Source organism: Penicillium solitum (genome assembly GCF_028829755.1).
Source record: "Penicillium solitum strain IBT 25940 chromosome Unknown utg000002l_segment0_segment0, whole genome shotgun sequence".
Lineage (NCBI taxonomy): Eukaryota > Fungi > Ascomycota > Eurotiomycetes > Eurotiales > Aspergillaceae > Penicillium > Penicillium solitum.
The window spans coordinates 116,553-135,698 of NW_027072122.1; the positions used below are offsets into that span (position 1 = coordinate 116,553).

A 19,146-nucleotide genomic window follows, 5' to 3' on the forward strand; every position below is an offset into this window, starting at 1 on the left:
GCAGATAAAAATAGACCAAGGAAACTATTATAGTAACATGTCTCTGTTCGATCTTTGTTCCAATAACTTCTCGTCCACTGCCACCAGAGATGGAAGATGTCAAGAAGATATCAGATGCAAGACCCCACCTCTCGAGGAGTGATACCAGCATAGTTTTTGAATTTAGGATTTAAGACATTTGTGACTTCACTGCTGTGACACATCACCAACCATAGCACGGGGTATTAGCGGTCTACATGACAAAGAAGCGAGTATGGCCTGATTTGAGACGACTCTCTACGTACATACATCGTATAATTAATTTCCTAGTGTGGCGTTGATCTGCATACCGTGGGATGTAACGGTGTCTCACTTTTTACCCCAGAAACCCCAGCGCGGCACCACACGGCTTTAGCCACTTCCATCGTTATGCAAGAAGAACCCTTGGGTTGTTCTATTTCTCTCCACACTTGACATGCATAATCGGAAAGATCATGTTCATCCACCATGGTTTGCGTTCGCCTATAAGTGAATACATCCAATGATCGGGTCGGAGCACTCTGAGACATCGTATTCTTTTCCTACATCCATGGATTCTTTTCATTTCTCGTATCTCCACTAACATCAACCTTAGAAAACTCTTTGACCGTGCAATGTCGGGATTTTGTAAGATTCTACGAACTATATCCTGCTTTTGGTCCTGTGATGGATGGCCTGACCGCTGCCTCTGTGGACAGGGCTTCAATAGGTTGATTTGGGATGAGATGTCTTGGATTTTGTGAGTGAAATCGTCATACTTTCCATTGCCAACACTACTTTAGGATTCAAATCTATACTCGGATCAAAGGGGGACTAGGTATAGGGTGGAAATGCATCGTTCAACCCACCAGGAGAGAAACTATATAAGAGGCCTCGAATCCTACCCAAGAGAGATATTCTCATCATTTCAAACAGACTCCATTACTTGATACCAAACCAACTCAATCTGCCTCCGGAATGCACTTCTCTACTGCAGTTATTGCCTCTGTTGCCGCTCTGGCACCTCTTGCCAGCGCCGCTGGCAACGCTATCGTGACCAATCAGTGTGACTTCCCAGTCTACCTATGGTCCGTTGGTGGCAGCGTTGGCCCCAAGCAAACCATACCGGCAGGTGGCAGCTACACTGAAGCACTGCACCACGACAGTGCCTCCGGTGGCATCTCGCTGAAGATCACCACCGTCGACGACGGTTTGTACAACGGCAGCCCTCAGACCAACTTTGCCTACACTCTGGACCCAGGCACAGTGTGGTACGACCTGTCAGATGTCTTCGGTGACCCATTCTCCGGCAAGTCGATTGTCGTGCGGCCCACAGACACGACTTGCTCGAACATCTGCTGGGCACAGGGTGTCAACCCCGGTGGCAGCCAGACTAAGAACTGCAACTCGGACACTAGCATCGACCTGAACCTCTGTTCAGCCGAGTGTTAAGCGCCTGGCTCTATATTTATGTGATAGTTCGATATCATGGTGGGGGCAGTGTCCACTCGCACGTGTGAATTGACCAGCCGAGCTGCGGGGAAGAGGACGAGCTTCGACGTGGAACCAGTTAGGACCCTGACATGTTATGTAGCTAATATGATAATGCGGAAAGAATCTTATATTTGGTATATATCTAGCATATATATATTTTTTTTTTAAAAAAAAAGATTCAATGGTAGACATGAATAGACAGGAGTCTGCCTTGGTAAGAAATACGCCACCGGTAGGTAGTAAGGCGCTTAATATTAGGGCTACATCACCGCCTCGGTAGAGCAGCTGGGCAGTATTTCCACCAGGCCCAGCTTGATCAACATCGCCTTGTCCCTCAGTTGACTTTACAATATCCTCAACCCCCCACCTCCATTTGGTGTATAATCCCACACATATCTCGGAACATATATAAGCGCGTCTCATTTTTGGCCTCCCTGGAATTCCCAAGTACATTGACCTTATCAGTCACGTCATTGGCCTCTCTCCCCTTGGCAACTGAATGCCTCCAAGGTCCCCTACAGCACACCTGTGTCACAAAGGTCTCATTCGCAGCTCAACCCGCCCTTATCCCGATTTGTTGTCACGCATCACTGTGACCAGTCCTCGTTCAGTACGGCCCGTACTTTTACCGATTCTTTCTTCCGTGCATTGGACCCGCCGTTCATCCTCCCATTCAACCCTTAACTTCACCGCCACACCCCCGATCATGTCTCAAATCGAGCGTATTACAGAGAACTTGGAAAAGCCGGAGCTTGATGATCGTTCTTACCGGGTGATTCGTTTGCCAAACAAGCTTGAGGCCCTCCTAGTCCATGACCCGGACACCGATAAGGCCAGTGCGGCCGTGAATGTCAATGTGGGCAATTTCTCCGATGAAGATGATATGCCAGGAATGGCTCATGCAGTAGAGCATTTGTTGTTCATGGGCACAAAAAAGGTAAATGAACAACCCTGCCACCCTCTTCCTAGCTGAGGTCAAATGCTAACCGGGTCTGTGTTGTTTAGTACCCGAAGGAAAATGCATACAACCAATACCTAGCGTCCCACTCCGGTTCGTCAAATGCCTACACAGCCGCCACCGAAACGAACTACTTCTTTGAAGTGTCTGCCACAGGTGACTCCAGTGCACCGAAATCCAGTGGAGACAGCACCCCTGCCGAGACAAATGATAACAATGGCGTCATGGCGAATGGGAATGGCTCAGATGGAAAGTCGCCCCTCTATGGTGCATTGGATCGGTTTGCCCAATTCTTTGTCGCTCCGCTTTTCCTGGAGTCAACCCTAGAACGGGAGTTGCAGGCGGTGGATTCGGAAAATAAAAAGAACCTTCAAAGTGACCTGTGGCGTTTGATGCAACTGAACAAGTCGCTCTCGAACCCTAAACATCCTTACAGCCACTTCTCGACCGGTAATCTGCAAACTTTGAAAGAAGATCCGCAGAAACGTGGTCTGGAAGTCCGCAGTGAATTCATCCGGTTTTACCAGAAGCACTACTCAGCCAACCGCGCGAAGTTGGTTGTTCTAGGACGGGAGTCTCTGGACACGCTGGAGCAGTGGGTCTCCGAGCTCTTTTCTGATGTCGAGAACAAGAACCTTGCTCAGAACCGCTGGGATGATGTTCAACCCTTCACTGAGAAGGACATGTGCACCCAGGTGTTCGTGAAGCCGGTCATGGATACTCGATCCATGGATATGTACTTCCCCTTCATTGATGAGGAGGATTTGCATGACACTCAGCCTAGCCGGTATATCAGCCATCTCATTGGCCATGAGGGCCCGGGCAGTGTTCTTTCTTACCTCAAGGCCAAGGGGTGGGCCAATGGCCTATCTGCAGGCGCCATGCCTGTCTGCGCTGGGTCGGCCTTTTTCACTATCTCGGTGCGCCTGACCCCCGAGGGTCTGAAGCAATACCAGGAGGTTGCAAACGTTGTTTTCGAATATATCGCTATGATCAAGCAACGCGAGCCCGAGCAATGGATCTTCGACGAGATGAAGAATCTTGCCGAGGTCGATTTCCGGTTCAAGCAGAAGACCCCGGCTAGTCGGTTCACCAGCCGTTTGAGCAGCGTTATGCAGAAGTCACTGCCTAGTGAATGGCTGCTGAGCGGGTCTTTGTTGCGACGATTTGACTCTGACCTGATCAAGAAGGCGCTGAGCTATCTGCGGGCCGACAACTTCCGCCTGGTCGTTGTGTCCCAGGATTTCCCGGGTACATGGGACCAGAAGGAGAAGTGGTACGGTACCGAATACAAGGTCGAGAAGATCCCACAGGAATTCTTGGGCGGTCTTCAGAAGGCTCTCGAGTCGACTGAGGCTACCCGTACTTCCGATGTGCACATGCCTCACAAGAACGAGTTTGTGCCGACCAGACTCTCGGTGGAAAAGAAGGAGGTTGCCGAGCCAGCCAACACCCCTACACTGATTCGTCATGACGACCGGGTGCGCCTTTGGTTCAAGAAGGATGACCGCTTCTGGGTGCCCAAGGCCACAGTCGAGGTAACGCTCCGTAATCCTTTGGTGTGGGCTACACCCGCCAATCTCATCAAAACAAAGCTGTACAGCGAGTTGGTGCGAGATTCGTTAGATGAATACTCCTACGACGCCGAGCTTGCTGGTTTGGACTACCATCTCTCGGCGAACATCTTGGGCTTGGATATTTCCGTTAGCGGTTACAACGACAAGATGTCCGTTCTGTTGGATAAAGTACTCAATACCATGCGGGAACTAGTTATCAACCAGGATCGCTTCCACATTATCAAAGAGCGCTTGACGCGCGCATTCCGCAATGCCGAGTACCAGCAGCCTTACTACCAGGTCGGAGATTATACTCGCTATCTTCTTGCCGAGCGCAGCTGGGTCAACGAGCAGTATCTTGAGGAGCTGGAGCATGTTGAGTGCGATGACGTGGTCAACTTCTTCCCCCAATTGCTGGAGCAGACCCACATCGAAGTCCTGGCCCATGGAAACCTGTACAAGGAGGATGCCCTGCGTATGACGGACTCTATTGAGAAGATCTTGGGAGGCCGTCCTCTGCCTCCGTCGCAGTGGTACTTGCGCCGCAACATGACCTTGCCGCCCGGCGCCAACTATGTCTACCCCCGATCTCTGAAGGATCCAGCCAACGTCAACCACTGCATTGAGTATTACCTCTATATTGGACTCTTCTCCGATGACGTTCTGCGGTCGAAGCTTCAGTTGTTCGCACAGCTGACTGACGAACCTGCATTCGACCAACTGCGCAGCAAGGAACAGCTCGGATATGTGGTGTGGAGTGGCGCACGCTACAACGCCACCACCCTGGGCTACCGGGTCATTATCCAAAGTGAGCGCACGGCACAGTACCTCGAATCGCGCATTGAGACTTTCCTCCGCGAGTTCGGCCCCATCCTCGAGAAAATGCCCGAGGAAGAATTCGAGGGTCACAAGCGCAGTGTCGTGAACAAGCGCCTGGAGAAACTCAAGAACCTAAGCTCTGAGACTGGCCGGTACTGGTCGCATGTCGGATCTGAGTACTTTGATTTCCTGCAGCACGAGACCGACGCGGCCAATGTGCGCACCTTGACCAAGGCGGATCTTGTTGCATTCTACCAGCAATACATCGACCCCTCTTCGGCAACACGTGCCAAGCTCGCCATTCACATGAACGCTCAGTCCGGCGCGCAGGTTGAGGCACCCAAACCGGCCGAACAGAGAACACGCCTTGTCGAAGTAGTTACTAAGCACCTCGAAGCTGCCGACTTCACCGTGGATTCTCCCCGCCTCGCAACAGCCTTCGATGAGGTTGACGCGACAACGGCAGACAAGTCCCAGGTTATCTTTGCTGTGAAGAACTTCCTGGCGAGTGAGAACGGTCTGTCACAGCAGAAGATCGAGCCTGTCCTCGAGACACTGGAGGAGAAACTCAGTTCTCAGTTGAAGGAGCTGGGCCTTGGCTCTAGCAGTGACACCCAGGGTGCGGCTAATGGCAATGGCGAGGCCCCCAAAGCTGTCGTTATCACCGATGTGCCGACCTTCAAGGCACGTTTGCCTGTTAGCACCGGCCCTGTTCCCGTCACGGATTTGAGCGAGTATGAGGATTTTGATGCCAAGCTATAAATGGTTTAGTATACATGTGGAGCGGGTCTGGTGTTGGGCTGGATGGTTGCATGAATCCGAGAGTTGAGGTGTTTGTCAATTGGATGACATAGTGAAGTTCCAGAGATGGACAATAATCAAACAAATTACGCTCAAACAAGTTTTGATATAGTATTCCCAGCTTGGGGAGTCTCGAAAGAAAGAAAAGAAAATGAAGTTCCCCAATCAGGAAGAAGACACCTGTTCGATGCCTGTTTGATGACGCCTGTTTGATGACGCCTGTTTGATGACGCCTGTTTGATATTACCTCTACAGCGGTGCATTCTCTCTCTATCAAGGCCCTATATTAGGATTAGGGTTTCTAGTTTCTATAGTTCTATGCAATGATGCTTATTGTTTGGTTCTCTCTAAGCTCAAGTGTTTCGAGTGTATTCGGGCTGCTAACCATGTAACATTATATTAAACGTTATAGTAGAAGATTGCCCAGGTGTAGATCAAAGTGTTCAGATCATTATTATCCCTCCATATGGAGTACTCCGTACATACAGATACGGTAGAAGGCGGTCAACACCGATAAGCGATAAGCGATATAGGAGCTTAGAGCTGCCGTCCACGGATTCCTGGCCACAATAACAACTAACGCCCTGTCAACATGGCTACTACTACGCAGGATATCCCTGTCAGTGGACTTCCGTAAGTATTTATCTGAAATGCTTCATTTGACAATTCGATTTTCGAAGAGAGCGACCTGACCCGATGACTTCTAGGCCCATTGTCCCGAAGGACTTCACGGCACAGCAGCCGGAGACTATTCGCCTGTACCCCCTGTCGAACTACACCTTTGGCACCAAGGAGACACAACCAGAAGAGGATCCTTCGGTTCTGGCACGGTTGAAGCGCCTCGAAGAACACTATGGTCTCCATGGAATGCGACGCACTTGCGAGGGAATCCTGGTGTGCCACGAGCACAACCATCCCCATGTGCTGATGCTGCAGATTGCCAATGCATTCTTTAAGCTGTAAGTTCTCTATGGTTTATTTGCGCCGATTCACAATCCACGGCTAATAAGTTTTCAGGCCCGGCGATTATCTGCACCACGAGGATGATGAAATTGAAGGTTTCAAGAAACGACTGAATGAGCGCCTCGCACCTGTGGGATCTCAGTTCTCCGGCGAAGGTGTTAACGATGACTGGGAAATCAGCGACACACTTGCGCAATGGTGGCGACCCAACTTTGAGACTTTTATGTACCCTTTCCTTCCTGGGCATGTCACGCGCCCCAAGGAGTGCAAGAAGTTGTACTTCATTCGCCTCCCGAAGAAGAGTGAGTTCTACCCCAACTATGAGGTCTTTCTAATTCACATTGCTGACATATTACCCGATCTTTATAGAGGTTCTCTCGGTCCCGAAGAACATGAAACTTCTCGCCGTGCCGCTGTTCGAGCTGTATGATAACACTGCTCGCTATGGCCCTCAACTTTCTGCCATCCCGCATCTCCTATCTCGATACAACTTCGAGATGGTCGATGAGAACGACAACATTGTTGCTGTGACTCCTGGCACCCCGCTGCCTCCTGGTTACACTATCCCTACCCGGGTTCTTGTTAATGGTGGTGCAGATGATGGACAGGACACCGGTATGACTGGCGTTGAGGAGGGAATGAAGATCGAATCTCATCAGTAGTGGGGAGTGATTCCAAGAACAATGAAACGCTGACCAGGGCTACTTTGAGTCCGATCAAGGTTCCTTACTGGCAGCGATGATGAACAAGATACGGTTTCTGACTGGCATTGAGGACGAGATTCACCAATAATGGGATTCTTTTCGAGGCCTCGAGAGAGAAAAAAAGGAAAAAAAAGCCACAAAAAAAAACCTCCCCATTGAAAATGGAATGGATCCAGCCAGTCAAATCAATTTTACGCTTCTAATGATCACATCATGTTTAATACTGCCGTAGTTCGATATTGCCCATATTGCTTATATTGGCCCCTTGAAACATTCATATAGATACGGAGTACATACGGAGTACATGTTCACGAGTGAAAGTGAGTGGCTGGGGTTTCTTCGGGCAATCAGCAGCAATCAGCAATCAGCATGATCTCGGGAGATGAGATAAGATCATCATCGAATGACACCTGACCACCATGCAATGTGCCAATGCGAAAGCCAATCAACAACATCAACAACCGTTACAATCTACTTGGTACCTTTTTTCGACATGCAGAGAGTCCACAATATTCCTCTTCACGGAAACTTACATCGCAAGAGGAAACGATCACCGTTGAATTAACCCTACAAGGTACAAATTAAGCGCTCCTTCTGGCACTAACTCTGGCACTAACCCCCAAGAATACTATGCTGTCTTACTATGCAGATTAACTATCCTCCATTCAATGTATTACCAGGGGTTGCATTCCCGGTGAGGAACGAATGAACCAAACTTTTACATGAATTCCATGCCGATCCCACCGGAATTCCACCGGTCACGCGTGGCACATGCGCCATGAAACCGGAGCTATAGCTGAGTCCGGAAAAGATTGAATTCTAGGAGAGAATGGGCGCTATACCCCGCTCCTTGAAGATGCCGCTATTTGTGAAAGATTTTGATCTATACGGATTTGCATGGATTCGTCGAGCATACATAAGGCAGCCGTGTCTGCGTGGCTCCAGATGTGTTCGCAGATGTGTGTGCACACTCGTTGAGACAGCCCTATTCCAAAGATCTCCACAATGCTCCGTTTCGGTCGGATTTGGGGTATCGCTGCTCTTGCGGCAGTGACAGTTGCTGCCCCCTCTCGTTCGGTCCCTCGAGGTATGGATACGCGCGTTCGCTTTTTTTTTCCTTCACATGTCAGTAACTAACTAACCCAACGAACAGATGTGTCAAGTAGTGTGCTTGATCAGTTGACCCTATTTTCTCAATGGTCTGCGGCATCATACTGCACGAACAATGACAACTCAACCGGCGATGCGGTATCTTGCGAGGCCGGAAACTGTCCATTGGTGGAGTCCGCTGACACGACCACTCTATACGAGTTTAATGAGTATGAGACCAACTTCCAAAGCCAAGTCAAAAAAAAAACGCTAACACAGTGACACCTATCAGATCATGCAGCTATGGCGATGTCGCCGGCTTCTTCGCAGTCGACAACACAAACAAGCTACTCGTCGTCTCATTCCGAGGTACCCGCACACTAACGACTTGGATCGCGAACATCAACTTTGGCTTCACCGATGCCAGTAGTATCTGCAGTGATTGCGAAGCCCACAGCGGGTTCCTGGAATCCTGGGAGGTTGTCGCGGATGGTCTGACATCCAAGATCGAGGCCGCACAGACAACATACCCGGGCTACACTCTTGTCGTAACAGGCCACAGCTTTGGCGGAGCTCTTGCCGCCTTGGGAGGCACTATACTTCGAAATGCGGGATATGAACCGAACGTGGTAAGTACCATTCACTATTATTTTCGCAATCCGTGATATAATAGTACATGCTCACAAATTATAGTATACCTATGGCCAGCCCCGGGTGGGCAATGAGGCTCTGGCTGAATATATCACCAACCAGGGCAGTTTCTGGCGAGTGACGCATGAATCTGATTTGGTGCCTAAGGTGCCACCTTCCCATATTGGTTTTAGCCACGCCAGTCCCGAGTACTGGATTACCGTTGGTAACGACGTGACAGTGACCTCGTCTGATATTGATATCATTGAAGGCGTAGGCTCGAAGGCTGGAAATGCGGGGACGTTGGATCCCAGCATTGATGAGCATAGATGGTATTTGGGATATATTAGTCAATGTCAATAGGCAGGATGTCTAGACACCTACCAGATGTATATATATTTTGGTCATATTAATCCAATTTATATATCTCATATCATTATATTAACATATCTACTTTTGATTACTTTATAAATAAGCTTTATTTTATATATTTATAGCTTTTATAGCTTTTATAACTGTTATAATTGTGAGATGGCAAGCTATGAAGCTATTAAGCTGTTATATGTACACGGAGTACCAAAACATAGAGCTTGGCTGTTGTGGAGAACTTCAACTTGCGACACGTCAACCTCCAGATGTCTCTGACAAGTGCAGGATTTATTACGGTTACCTACACAGATACTACATGAATTAGTATCTGAGTACTATTCTAAGTATATTCTATTTGTCCCCGAATTTCTCAAGCTCCCCCCCCCGGGGCCTTGATTTCCCGTTGATCGTCAACCTCTCCCCCTCAATGACTTGACCACTCGGGCAGAGTGCCCTCCCATCCAACATGTTGTTCGCTCCTAGTGGGCCTCAAGGTCCCCGACGTCGCAGTCGGATGAAGGCTATCTTCCTTACCATTTTCATCGTTATCGCCTTGTACCTTTTATTCTTTTCCACAACGGAGTCTCCCGTGAAGACCGAAACAAGCAGCTATGCGGAGAAACATGGATCAACAAAACAACCAGACGAGCTGGCTCGACCTGCTGTACCGAGACGCAAGGATATGGTAGTGGCCAGCATGAAGAGTGATGACACGTCATGGCTGTCAGAATACTTTCCCGACTGGACAAAAAGTATCTACGTGGTGGATGACAAGGATGCGCCGTTGACGGTGACACGCAACAAAGGTCGGGAGTCGATGGTGTATTTGACGTGAGTCTAGATCCAACATGCAAATTGTGTTACCCCTCGTACCCTATACTGACTCGAGCTGTTGAACCAGATACATAATCGACAATTACGATAATCTACCAGACACAATGCTCTTCATCCACTCGAAACGCTACCAGTGGCACAACGACGACCCATACTACGACGGCATCCCACCACTCCGAAACGTCCAGATTCCATACATACAAGAGCAAGGATACGTCAACCTACGATGTGTTTGGACCCTCGGATGCCCGATTGAAATCCGTCCTCACACCGACACACATCGCAGCAACGTACACGCCGGTGAATACTTCAAGAATGGATTCATGGAGCTATTCCCTGGGATCCCAGTCCCGGAGGAGGTAGGTGTGTCATGCTGCGCCCAATTTGGTGTGTCCCGCGCCAAGGTGCTGGAACGGCCGCGCAGTGACTACGAGCGCTTCCGCACCTGGCTGGCGGACACGCCGCTAGAGGATGATTTGAGTGGACGAATTATGGAATATTCATGGCATAGTATGTATTTTTCTTGTAACCCTCTGAGTTCCGATCGAAAGCTGACATATTTCCCCAGTGATATTTGGAAAGGACCCTGTGCATTGCCCCAATGCGAAGGAATGCTACTGCAAATTGTTTGGACTGTGCGATTTGACCTGCCCATGGGAAGGTGGCTGTGATGACCGTTATTCCCTGCCACCATTCTCCTCGCTGCCCAAGGGATGGCCAGAGATTGGATGGAAGGGCCAAGCACAAGACACCTCACATGGATTGCCGGAAACTTGAATTGATGGATTGAAGAAATCAGTCACATAAGCCGACTTCCCTTTTTACTGCCTTGGGGTTGGGCATCTTTCTCTGCGTATATGCGCTCTCCAATTGGAGTGCTATAGGATGCATCTATAAGTGCACGAGGGATATCCGTCCGTCGCAACTGGGATTGCAAGGATTTCCCCCCAAAATGATATAATCGAATATATAGCAAATTAGTTACCGAAAGCAACTTGATTGGAATATGAAGAATCTATAATTTTCCTACTTGCATAATACAGTATGTATGTAACTAACTATGTAACTAACGTACATAAAGACGTGCTTTATGCGGAGCCGAGGCTAATTTCATCTCCCCGCATTCGTAACTTCAACTTCTTACTTGACATCTCTGCTCTCTGTCTTCTCTCTTACAAAGCCAAAATGTTGATCATCGGGCTCACCGGCTCAATAGCAACGGGCAAGTCAACTGTCTCATCCATCCTCTCCACACCACCCTACTCCCTCCCGATAATCGATGCCGATCTCCTCGCCCGCAAAGTAGTCGAACCCGGCACCCCAGGCTACAAAGCAATCGTCAACTACTTCGGCCCCAGCACACCAGACTTATTATTGGACGATGCGCCCGCAAATACAAATGGGAAACCACTGAATCGGCCAGCGTTGGGGCGGCGCGTCTTCGGTAGCACGGAAGAGCGCAAACGCGACCGACAAGTCCTCAACGGCATCGTCCACCCCGCCGTCCGGTGGGAAGTCTACAAAGCCCTAATTTACCACTACCTACGTGGCCAATGGGCAGTCGTCCTGGATGTACCTCTCCTCTTCGAGAGCGGGATGGATCTTATCTGCGGAACAGTGATTGTGGTCGGTGTTCACGATCCTGAGATCCAAACCGCGCGGTTGCGCGCCCGTGATGCGCATCTTACAGCCGAGGATGCAGAAAACCGGGTCCGGAGTCAGGGGGATGTGCGGACGAAAGCGACGCAGGCGGAGTTCCGGGGGACGACGACGGGGCGCGGGGTGGTAGTGTGGAATGATGCCGATAAGGCCGAGCTGGAGGTTGCTGTGAAGGGGGCTATGACTAGTATTGCGGCGTCAAGTCCTAGATGGTGGGCCTGGACGTTGCTGGTTGTGCCGCCGGTTGGGTTTGGGGTTGCTGCTTGGAACTTGATTGTGAATTTTGCGACGCAGAAGGGGTGGGAGAAGAAGAAGCAGGAGGAGAAGGCGAAGCTTTGAGGGGGGTTTTTCTTGCTTCTTTTCGAGAAGAACTAGTCGCTACTTAGGTATCTCTATGTAGTGCCTTTTACTGTGTCTTTATATCTTTAGTCTTTATCGGGGCAGTGTCAGTTTAGACTTAGTGAGGTCCTTAGCAGAGCTTAGGGCCTAGTATATACAATGTACATCGATTATTATTATGAGAACAAGTTCAAATTTTCACACATGACCCAAGGACAGATAATGCCATCAAAGACAGGTTCCACGAACCTTTGCTCATTGGACAGTGAGGTTATGCCAGACCAGAGGCAGCTATGAACGGTTTCTGCATAGTGCGTGCCACTTCCATAGTGCACATTAGAGCTCTACTTACACACTCGACGTATACGCGAGGGAAAAGTTGTCGTCCAAACATCCAACTCCACCGAACTGAAGGCCAATGACCATAACCAGGGAGATACATTAGGGGTTCGGAGGAAGAGCCCCGTAAAAGCTAGGCATTTATTACCAGGTGATAGTGAAAAGGAATCGATTAATGGAACCCTAATACGCCATACATGCTATGCTAAAACGCCAATCAAAAGATCTGAGTTGGATATGTCGTGGAAGATCATCCGTTTAGTAGCTCTTGCGCTTCTTCTTCTTGTCAGAGGATGGGGCTCCCAACAAAGAACCCCGGCCAGAACCAGATATACTAGTGAGTTCAGACAGTTTCGTTTGTCGTGTGTTTGCTCTGGTTTTGGCCTCTGCCTTGAGTCTGGCCTTTTCCATCATTTTGCTGACTTCTTGTGGATTCGACGGGTTGATTATGTCTTCATCTTCATCGTAGTCGTCCTCATCATCATCATTACCCTCCTTTCGCGGTGTAGTTTGTGGCTATGAATAATGAGTATAAAATATGAAGTGTGAGAGATGAAAGGAAACCGACCTTGCGCTCTTTGCGCTTGAAATTGCCATACGCACGCCGACCACCGGAGTAGGTATCGTCATCTGCATCCAGCGAGTCTGCCGCCAATACCATAGGCTGCTGAGTGGATTGGGGCGTAGCAGGAACATCCAGAACCCAGTGTGTCTCACCGGCCTCTGCAGCTGCTCGTGCGACAGCTTGCTGTCGCTTTTCTTCTTCAGCGGCAAGTGCAGCGGCGATCGCATCCATATCCGAGGTGCGAGGGCTCTCAGCCTCGGTAGAGAGACGGGGGCGCTTTGAATTGTGTGGGCTGGCATCGGAAGATGGGCTTTGGGTTTCTTTCGCAGCTGCAGCGCGTCGCATAAACTGGGATATAGGGTTAGTTTGCATGGCTGTTAATTAGAAAACTGTCATTCATACCTTCATGGTCAATAGATTTGACGACATGGTCTTCTCAGGCTTTCCAGCCGGGGAGGAAGAGCCAGCCATGATGGGTTGAAAGTAAAATCTCAATGGATATGAAACCCAATTTGAAAATAAGAGACAGGAAGATGTCAAACCACTTGGACTGAGGCGCAAAATAAAATGATGCGGCAGAAAATCCAAAGTGCAGGGTGGAGCTATCTCGAACCAGCAAGCGGTGAGAACCCACCAAACCACACCTCGCGGATTATTCAGTGCCGACTTGCACCTGGTCCCTTGCCAAACGCTCTTTTTGTCCTCTGTCATAACCAACCACCCCCGGGGAAATTCTGCCCAATATGATGTCCTGTGGCCGCAGACTTGTGACCTTTGCGTCGGTCCGCCCGCGCTTCGTTGTCCGCGCATACTCCTCGACCGTGCCCCGTCTGAACGAGAACCCTATCCAAGTCAATGACCCGACCCCGCGGAAGCCCGCCCCGAACGTCTCCGCAACCAATGCCGTGCCTACCGAGGAGTTTGGACGTCAGCGTAACGACGGCACTCTCCAGGAGGCCCCCGAGGTTGGCGAGCGCATCCGGAGCATGCAGGCTCCCAACCGCGCTACCACCTGGGCCGCCAGCCAGCAGCCGCGCGAGAAGGCCATGGTCGGACCTCGCTTTGAGCAGACAATTATGGAGACCCAGGTGCGAATCCATTGAAAAATAGCAGTGGTTATGCAATTGCTGTTGGCAATGTATATATCAAGGACTGAGAACTAACTTGCTACTCTTTAGCCGCAACCATATGCCGCTATCGACCTCATTCACAGACAGCCCGTCCGCTGGACAAAGTCCAAGGTTGTCAGCTGTGATGGTGGCGGTGGTCCTCTCGGCCACCCCAAGGTCTTCATCAACACCGACAAGCCCGATATCGCTACCTGCGGATACTGCGGTGTTCCCTTTGTATGTGCACTTATATCTACCGTCTTTCCACCGGCTACCATTGGATCATTGCTAACACCTCTCTCTAGGCCCACGAACAGCACCGCGCTTACTTGAAGTCCCTGCCCGCCACCAGCTACCCCCTCGAGCCCACCGGTGACGCCGCCGAGGTCAACGAGTCTCAGCGTGTGACAGAGGGTAGCTTGGAGCAGCGATAGATGGCTAGCATGAGATTTCCTTTTATCGGCGTTGCACAATTTGCGTTTTTCCAGTTTGTTTTGGGCCTGAGGCCGTGTACAGAATATCGATGAATGGATGTACTGCCCTTCGATCGTGTGTGATGATGGTATTGTCCTCAAAATGTGTGTACTACTTCGACTACCATATGATGATCTCATATAATCTGGGTCATTTGTCGATTCTCTCGCCAACCCAAGTCCCTGTCTTTTTTCTTTATCTTGCATCACTCGTAGCCGGGACTTCCTAGATAAATCACAATTGCCCGCGCTCAGCCCCATCCAGTCAAGCCTTCTGGCCCTGGATCGTCGCGACAACCTTGCGACTGTGCCGACTGGTCCGGAATTCCAGGTACCAAATGCCCTGCCATGTTCCTGTTGCCAATCGACCGTTCGTGATAGGGATATTGATCGAAGCGCCAATGAGCGCAGATTTGATGTGCGCCTGTGGTGCATTAGTGGCTGATTTCGAAAAGAGAGTATAAAAAGAATCGCGGAAGCTAGTCAGAGCTGGAGTCTCGAAGCGAGAGTATAGCGATCTAACTAAAAAATCCCTGATTCTCTGCTATTTCCAAAGACATACCGGCATATCATCCTCGCCCTCGGCAGAGTGACGATACAGATTTCCCTTCTTATCCATAGGCGCAATGCGATCTAGCGCATCGCTCATATCGGCGCGAACATCGTCATCCCAGTTCTCGTTCAGCGAAAGCGCACAGCTGGTGTGTTGCACGAACAGATTCAGCATGCCGACTTTGTAGTCGCGGATCTCGGGGACCTCTTGGAGGACATGGTCGGTGATAAGGTAGGAGCCGCGGCTGCGAGAGGGGAGACTAAAAGTCTTCTGGGACCAAGACATAGTATATAGAAATTGAGAGGGAGATGTGCTGAGAGTAAGAATAAGTGAGCTCTGGAGAATATCGAGGGGCAGCAGAAATTAAGAGTGTTGTGATTGGGTGGGTTCGGTGATGTCATTGGATCTACTACCTCTCTTACTCTTTCTTTCTCTTACATAGTTGTATGTACTATGTACTTTGTATACATTGGGCAGGAATATCTTCACTTCGTTGCTTATATGACTACCCTCAAGGCGTGACAATATTAAATGAAGGATTGGGCCCAGTAATCAACAACGTGAAGGTACCGGCTTGGGTTGCGATCTCACTGATTGCCTGGGCACCACGAAAAATGGTCTACATGGCAATACGTGTACAAAAGAGACTTGATCCCCGGGTCTTGGACAATTTTGGACAACATCGAGGTTTTTCTTCCAATAGAATCTAGTGAACAGCTCCCGGGTTATCTCTGATTCAAATGGTGCATCTCTCGCCAGCCTCCGCACGGAGTGGTGTGACAGCTAAGAATGGGAGTCTGGGCTGATATAGCTAGTTTGCCTATGTCGTCAATCATAGGACAATTCCTCACTACAGTATAGAAATTATATCTCAAGCATCACCCGCAATCGAGTCATTATACCATTTATGCTATACATTATTAGGACATAAAGAAGAGAAAATGTCGTTTCTTTGGTAGCAATATGGCTCCCTAAACACTATGCATCCTCATTATAAGGTGGCAAATATTGCTCATCCGCAAACAACTCCACTAGATGATATCGACGATGCGCCGTGAAGAGCATAATCATTCCCTGGGTGAAATTCCTAACTAAAGCGAGCAGCGATGAACTATCCCGAAGCTGTTCATAAGCCGACTTTGTCACCTACAGTCAATTGTTAGCAGTCCAGGCCCTTACAAGGCCAATAACATGAAACTTACAGCAGGGGTATAGCTCGTGAGGTACCGCAAGACATCCAAATGCTGGACATGATGCGCGTCGGCGAAATTCGCCACAAAATTGCCTGTTTCATCGTTGAGACAGAACTCCTTGTAATACGACAAGATATCATTGGTAAAGTCAATGAAGAGCACAAGTTCCAGGGTGATGGGGAAATATTGCATAACATATTCCTCTTCGGGAAAGACAGAATTGGGGTAAAGAAAATGAATCATGATCTCTGCACCCCCGACCTTTGTTCTCAAGCACATAGGCATGAGACGGGACTCGGAGGAGAACTTGAAATTGGACTGTTTGATCCTATGTTCGACGACACGTCCATTGATATAATCAAGCATGCCTTTAATCATGACCGAGTGGCAGTATGGGCCGTGATAATTCGATAGGTTGCGAAGGTGAGAATCCAACCCAGTCAGGATAGGATGCTTGTGATGTTGGGTTAGGTAGTAGTCCATATGTAAGCCGAATGCCTCCTTGTATCCTCTTTACAAAATATTATCCCGTCTGTTGTATGCTATATAGTTTGATCTATACTATTTTCGCATTCCCAAGTGTGAGAAGTCGATTTACTTGAACTGTGGGAATTCACTCTCAGTCCAGACCTTCCACACCAATCTCTCGCCACTAACTTGTCCACTTCTAAGAGTATCCAATGCCGTGGTAGCCCTCTCCAAGAGCGAGTCACCTTCAATTTCCCGATACTTGTTAGGTTCAATTGCACTTAACGCGATAAGCCCGGGGATAATATCCGGCAGTATATGATATTTGAGGAAAGGGTTCTGGTATAACATTAGTTTTGCCAACGCAAAGCAAAGTGGACATGAGGGAACTAAACGTACCGCTTCAAAGGCGTAGCTTACAATGCCGTGAGTTTCCACTCCGGGCATCCAAGATGCTTCTCCGGTCACAGTCACATCAAGCGAAACTTGCACACCACCTTTCTCGGAAGGAGAGCGAACCACCACCGGAAGAACAGCAGCAACGATCGATCCCGGTGGAGTCGCAATTTTGGCGATGTGCTGCAGAGAACCGAACTTCGAGTCCACACGGTCAAACACGCGAAGGGGAATGGAAGGACTCTCCGTGCTCAATATATTGAGAATGGAAGTCACAGCATCTGGATCTTTATAATCAATGAAGTGTTTGGCGTTATAGCCCTTGATCTTTGAGTGATGCCTAGGGGATGCAGTTGCGATGATGTTTGTGTACCCCCAATACTTGAGGATTTGAACCGCGAATTGGCCAACAGAAGAGGCCGCACCCCAGATGAGAATGGGGATGTTCTGATCCTTAGAGGAGAATCCAGATGGACGCGGCCAAGGCAGCTCGAACCCCAGCTTGTCTGAAATAGTGAGAAATGCGGTGATGACATTTGTCGGAAGCGTAGCCGCCGCGGCCAGAGATAAACCTGGTGGAACCTGTTTCCATTAGTATAAGCGGGGAATAATTGAGGTGAAGTCTTCATGCCTTTCCGAATAGATGATCAGGCGCAGTCACATAGACTTGTTGACCCTTTTCTTTCTCGTTGTGGAAAAAGAACCCGAATACTTGGTCCCCAATGTGGCGCTCAACACCAGGACCAACTGCCACAACGGTACCGACACCGCTGTCACCGATGGATTGAGGAAATTGAGCCATCAATCCAGCATCAACTTGGTAGACATCTAGGGGCGCAGAAGGCACCTATTCAATGCGAACCTGGACTTCATGTTGCTTGGGTTGAGGAGTTGGTATTTGCACTAGGGTCAACGGCTGTTTGACCCCGGTTGCTGTGATGACAGGATGAGTGGGCATGTTTTCGGGCATGTTGTACTTGCAGAACTAGTGGTAACGATGAAGGACTCAGATGATGGGATTTGAATGCCTTAAGTACCCATGCTTGGACGCAAACTACATTATTCAGATGATTCATGATGATTAATAAAATGCTTACATATAACCTTGGAAGCTGTCCACGGCTCCAGGGCTGTCTGTTTCAACCTTCAAATTAGACTGCTTACATCTAACATTGGGAACCGTGTCTGTCTCTGAATTAGACTGCTTACAGGCACTACCATGTACTAGTAGTATACAGTAGTATACTACTAGTAACATTATTTTGCGGGAATTTTTTGAACAACGATTACCACTGACGGCACGAGTCTTGGAAGGCATGTTATCAATTTACATTCTAATCCTTCTGTACAGCAGGATCCCAAGTGGAAGGTACATAATTGTCGGTACCTAAGGTTCCTTGGAGGGTTAGTCAACCTTGGAAGCTACCTAGGTACCTACTCAGGTAGATATTCCTTGGAAGTGTGTCATGCCGATTTAAGCGTCCGACCTGAAGTACATACCTAGGTACATAGGTAGTATGTAGTCAAGACCATATGTTATTTACATAGTCCTAATAGAATCACACTGAAAAATACGCACCCGTCCGGTAAGATGTAACGATCCCACTTGGGGGCAACTTTATTTTAAACTATTCACTCGTTGCTTCTCATTGGACGAATACCAGAGAAGCTTCCAAGGTTCCAACCTTCGAAGTATACAACATCAAAGACACTCTCTGTGCCTGGTATAATATACATACATATGTACTTAAAATAGCAAGATTCTCTCTATTATTTAATTACTATATATCACGTCTTCCATTTACTCTTTTTGATCAGGGGCTTCTGGCCCAAAGTGG

General features: G+C 48.9%; 10 protein-coding genes across 10 annotated transcripts; 7 read left to right on the forward strand and 3 right to left on the reverse strand.

Annotated features, from left to right (window-relative positions):
* Positions 1-975: 975 nt before the first annotated feature.
* N7455_003673 (putative BYS1 domain protein) lies at positions 976-1,449 on the forward strand (the record flags this gene model as incomplete). The annotated part of the gene is made up of 1 exon (XM_040958651.2): positions 976-1,449. The coding sequence occupies one exon, from the start codon at positions 976-978 to the stop codon at positions 1,447-1,449; it is 474 nt and encodes a 157-aa protein (XP_040810871.2).
* A 541-nt stretch (positions 1,450-1,990) lies between these two features.
* Positions 1,991-5,586, forward strand: N7455_003674 (uncharacterized protein; the record flags this gene model as incomplete). The annotated part of the gene is made up of 2 exons (XM_040958571.2): positions 1,991-2,428; positions 2,497-5,586. The coding sequence occupies 2 exons, from the start codon at positions 1,991-1,993 to the stop codon at positions 5,584-5,586; spliced, it is 3,528 nt and encodes a 1,175-aa protein (XP_040810883.2).
* A 631-nt stretch (positions 5,587-6,217) lies between these two features.
* Positions 6,218-7,250, forward strand: N7455_003675 (cleavage and polyadenylation specificity factor subunit 5; the record flags this gene model as incomplete). Its single annotated transcript, XM_040958635.2, has 4 exons — positions 6,218-6,258; positions 6,333-6,584; positions 6,643-6,890; positions 6,958-7,250. 4 exons carry the CDS (start codon positions 6,218-6,220, stop codon positions 7,248-7,250), a joined length of 834 nt encoding a protein of 277 aa, XP_040810886.1.
* Positions 7,251-8,297: 1,047 nt separating this feature from the next.
* N7455_003676 (lipase family protein) lies at positions 8,298-9,374 on the forward strand (the record flags this gene model as incomplete). The annotated part of the gene is made up of 4 exons (XM_040958558.2): positions 8,298-8,379; positions 8,446-8,611; positions 8,674-9,010; positions 9,075-9,374. The coding sequence occupies 4 exons, from the start codon at positions 8,298-8,300 to the stop codon at positions 9,372-9,374; spliced, it is 885 nt and encodes a 294-aa protein (XP_040810974.2).
* Positions 9,375-9,846: 472 nt separating this feature from the next.
* N7455_003677 (DUF3431 domain-containing protein) lies at positions 9,847-10,991 on the forward strand (the record flags this gene model as incomplete). The annotated part of the gene is made up of 3 exons (XM_040958611.2): positions 9,847-10,211; positions 10,282-10,724; positions 10,783-10,991. The coding sequence occupies 3 exons, from the start codon at positions 9,847-9,849 to the stop codon at positions 10,989-10,991; spliced, it is 1,017 nt and encodes a 338-aa protein (XP_040810878.2).
* A 408-nt stretch (positions 10,992-11,399) lies between these two features.
* N7455_003678 (putative dephospho-CoA kinase) lies at positions 11,400-12,212 on the forward strand (the record flags this gene model as incomplete). The annotated part of the gene is made up of 1 exon (XM_040958637.1): positions 11,400-12,212. One exon carries the CDS (start codon positions 11,400-11,402, stop codon positions 12,210-12,212), a length of 813 nt encoding a protein of 270 aa, XP_040810973.1.
* Positions 12,213-12,717: 505 nt separating this feature from the next.
* N7455_003679 (uncharacterized protein) lies at positions 12,718-13,664 on the reverse strand. Its single transcript, XM_040958583.2, has 3 exons — positions 13,519-13,664; positions 13,120-13,464; positions 12,718-13,067 (listed from the first exon to the last, which is right to left on the reverse strand). The coding sequence occupies exons 1-3, from the start codon at positions 13,585-13,587 to the stop codon at positions 12,810-12,812; spliced, it is 672 nt and encodes a 223-aa protein (XP_040810951.2). The 5' UTR covers positions 13,588-13,664; the 3' UTR covers positions 12,718-12,809.
* Positions 13,665-13,859: 195 nt separating this feature from the next.
* On the forward strand, positions 13,860-14,659 carry N7455_003680 (zinc-finger domain-containing protein; the record flags this gene model as incomplete). The annotated part of the gene is made up of 3 exons (XM_040958554.1): positions 13,860-14,204; positions 14,295-14,462; positions 14,531-14,659. 3 exons carry the CDS (start codon positions 13,860-13,862, stop codon positions 14,657-14,659), a joined length of 642 nt encoding a protein of 213 aa, XP_040810885.1.
* A 304-nt stretch (positions 14,660-14,963) lies between these two features.
* On the reverse strand, positions 14,964-15,536 carry N7455_003681 (YjbQ family protein; the record flags this gene model as incomplete). The annotated part of the gene is made up of 2 exons (XM_040958600.1): positions 14,964-15,122; positions 15,261-15,536. 2 exons carry the CDS (start codon positions 15,534-15,536, stop codon positions 14,964-14,966), a joined length of 435 nt encoding a protein of 144 aa, XP_040810915.1.
* A 693-nt stretch (positions 15,537-16,229) lies between these two features.
* On the reverse strand, positions 16,230-18,278 carry N7455_003682 (uncharacterized protein; the record flags this gene model as incomplete). Its single annotated transcript, XM_065604542.1, has 5 exons — positions 16,230-16,397; positions 16,454-16,955; positions 17,043-17,251; positions 17,312-17,890; positions 18,171-18,278. The coding sequence occupies 5 exons, from the start codon at positions 18,276-18,278 to the stop codon at positions 16,230-16,232; spliced, it is 1,566 nt and encodes a 521-aa protein (XP_065462093.1).
* Between the last annotated feature and the right edge of the window lie 868 nt (positions 18,279-19,146).

Excerpts from the sequence above, each read along its gene's own strand:
- N7455_003679 (XM_040958583.2), bottom strand. The coding sequence starts at position 13,587 with ATGGCTGGCTCTTCCTCCCCGGCTGGAAAGCCTGAGAAGACCATGTCG. Across the intron at positions 13,465-13,518 it reads CAAATCTATTGACCATGAAG|TTTATGCGACGCGCTGCAGC; the intron begins GTATGAATGACA and ends CCTATATCCCAG. Across the intron at positions 13,068-13,119 it reads TCAAGCGCAAAGAGCGCAAG|CCACAAACTACACCGCGAAA; the intron begins GTCGGTTTCCTT and ends CATTATTCATAG.